The 2,712-nt window shown below is 65.9% G+C and overlaps 1 protein-coding gene across 1 annotated transcript in view; it reads left to right on the top strand.

Annotated features, from left to right (window-relative positions):
* The window catches only part of LOC121274277 (CXXC-type zinc finger protein 1-like), a 53,573-nt gene that overhangs the window by 31,526 nt on the left and 19,335 nt on the right, over positions 1–2,712 (top strand). The window contains exon 2 of the mRNA XM_041181502.1: positions 1,855–2,050. Within this exon, the coding sequence (XP_041037436.1) occupies positions 1,855–2,050 (196 nt within the window). The remainder of the gene's footprint in view (positions 1–1,854; positions 2,051–2,712) is intronic.

Raw genomic sequence — 2,712 nt, 5'->3', positions numbered from 1 at the left:
CCCCCTCTTGCCCGCTGCCCTCCCCCCTCTTGCCCGCTGCCCTCCCCCCTCTTGCCCGCTGCCCTCCCCCCTCTTGCCCGCTGGCCCTCCCCCCTCTTGCCCGCTGCCCTCCCCCCTCTTGCCCGCTGCCCTCCCCCCTCTTGCCCGCTGCCCTCCCCCCTCTTGCCCGCTGCCCTCCCCCCTCTTGCCCGCTGCCCTCCCCCCTCTTGCCCGCTGCCCTCCCCCCTCTTGCCCGATGGCCCTCCCCCCTCTTGCCCGCTGCCCCCCTCTGCCCTCTCCCCCTCTTGCCCGCTGCCCTCCCCCCTCTTGCCCGCTGCCCTCCCCCCTCTTGCCCGCTGCCCTCCCCCCTCTTGCCCGCTGCCCTCCCCCCTCTTGCCCGCTGCCCTCCCCCCTCTTGCCCGCTGCCCTCCCCCCCTCTTGCCCGCTGCCCTCCCCCCTCTTGCCCGCTGCCCTCCCCCCTCTTGCCCGCTGCCCTCCCCCCTCTTGCCCGCTGCCCTCCCCCCTCTTGCCCGCTGCCCTCCCCCCTCTTGCCCGCTGCCCTCCCCCCTCTTGCCCGCTGCCCTCCCCCCTCTTGCCCGCTGCCCTCCCCCCTCTTGCCCGCTGCCCTCCCCCCTTGCCCGCTGCCCTCCCCCCTTGCCCGCTGCCCTCCCCCCTTGCCCGCTGCCCTCCCCCCTTGCCCGCTGCCCTCCCCCCTTGCCCGCTGCCCTCCCCCCTTGCCCGCTGCCCTCCCCCTTGCCCGCTGCCCTCCCCCTCTTGCCCGCTGCCCTCCCCCCTCTTGCCCGCTGCCCTCCCCCCCTTGCCCGCTGCCCTCCCCCCCTTGCCCGCTGCCCTCCCCCCTCTTGCCCGCTGCCCTCCCCCCTCTTGCCCGCTGCTCTTGCCCGCTGCCCTCCCCACTCTTGCCCGCTGCCCTCCCCCCTCCCTCTTGCGCACTCTACACGCTTCCTTCCTCTTCCCTGCAGATGCTTTCCTCCCTTCTCTCCCTCCTGTTATGATCCGGGGCGCCCTCTGGAAATCCCTGTGTGGTGACTGGCGATGGAAACCTGGCACTGGTTGGGAGTGTGGGGGGGGAGGGTATTTGCTGGGCAGCTGTGGCAGAGACTGGCGCGGGCGCCACCACATACCCGCATCCCCCACCCCCAGCCAGGACAAGCCTTTCACATGTGACAAACAGCCCGACAGTTTCCATTGGAGCTGTGCACTTCCACCTCCTTGCCACTGCGGGGCAGCATCGCTCCAGCTCCCAATGGACCTCTCTCCTATGCGGAACCAAAGCTTGGCTGTGAGGGGCGGGTGGACGGCATGGAGGGGTAGACAGTGATTTCCCCGTGAAATTTAGCCCCAGCTAACAGCCCCCAGCCTGACAGTCGCTTGGTAGTTGCAGCCTGCTGCTTATGCTGGCATTCCGAGTGCCACACGGAGACCTCTCTGTGACAGCTCTGCCCCCGCCAGTGGGCAGTGGCGGGTGAACTGATGCCCTGACTTGCCTTTCGTCCTAGTGACCTGGATACTCCAGCGCAGCCCCGCGCACCCTCCCCCCCCACCGACACGAATCTGAACGGTTTCACCCGCTCACTGCCCGCTCGTTGGCACTGCTCTCTCGAGCCGACTGCCCCCTCAGTGCTAAGGCCCGGCGATTATGGACCTCGGCACAGGCTGCCCTCGGTGGGCTAGCGCGGGATGAGCAAGCCTGCCCCAATTCCCTTTACGCTCTGCCCCCCCCCCCCCACCCCCCCCACCCTGAGCTTTATATTGTGCTGGAACAGGCCGTGTAAAATTAGTGATGTTAATCCGATCTGATTTGCTCCTTCTGTGTAATCCTAAATGCCAATTATTTTTCTTAGCCTGAACCAACAGTCGGTCAGTGCGGTGCTTCCCCGTCAGGCTGCGAGATTCAGGAGCGTGCTGCACCATTGCAGAGGCAGGCGGCCAACGGTGTTCAGCGTTCAGCCAGAGGCAGACACTTAGCCCGCAGGGTTACGATTCGGAACGATGTGTTCATATCTATACATACTTAATTTACTTACTTACACATTACATACAAAGCATTGAGGTAAAAGACGTAACGAGAGCCGGGCTGAGCCGCGATGCAGGGGCTCCGGCCGATGGAGGGAGCCCTCCCTCTCCAGCAGGGCTGAAACGAGAGCACCCAAGAAGGCCGTGTCTTACCACACCTCGTGAGCAGCGCGGCGAACGAATGGTTTCACGGGAGGCGAGCGGGTAGGGGGTGGCGCCTCACTGTGTACCTGCCCCCTCCCGTCGCTCGCCCCCTGTGAGGAAAAAGAGGCTCGGGAGACCGAAGGGGAGAGGGTTGTCATTGCCGACCCCCTCCCCTCTTAACCCTCCCCCAGCCCCCCGCCCTCTCTCCTCTACCCCGACACCCCCGCCCCCCCCCCCACCCTACCCCCTGCTGGAGAACCCTCCGTTCTCAATTTCTAGCAGCCTCGTAATAACCGGGAGTAACCCAGGAGAGGTGGTGGGGGTTGGGAGGGGGTCGAGTGCCCACCCTCCTGTTCTGCTGCTGTAACCTGTTTTCCAACCCGTGACCATGTCACTGGCCTGGGTGGATGGTGAGACACACTCATGCGCCCACACACACACACACACCCCATGACTCACGTACTCTTTGTGCCAGAATCCTTTGGCTCTCCCACTCTCCCTCTTTCCCACTCTCTCTCTCTCTCTCTCTCCCACTCTCTCTCTCTCTCTCTCTCC

Source organism: Carcharodon carcharias (genome assembly GCF_017639515.1).
Source record: "Carcharodon carcharias isolate sCarCar2 chromosome 35 unlocalized genomic scaffold, sCarCar2.pri SUPER_35_unloc_8, whole genome shotgun sequence".
NCBI classification, from domain to species: Eukaryota; Metazoa; Chordata; class Chondrichthyes; order Lamniformes; family Lamnidae; genus Carcharodon; species Carcharodon carcharias.
The sequence above is the reverse complement of the archived record's forward strand: the minus strand, read 5'-3'. Positions and strand labels throughout refer to the sequence as shown.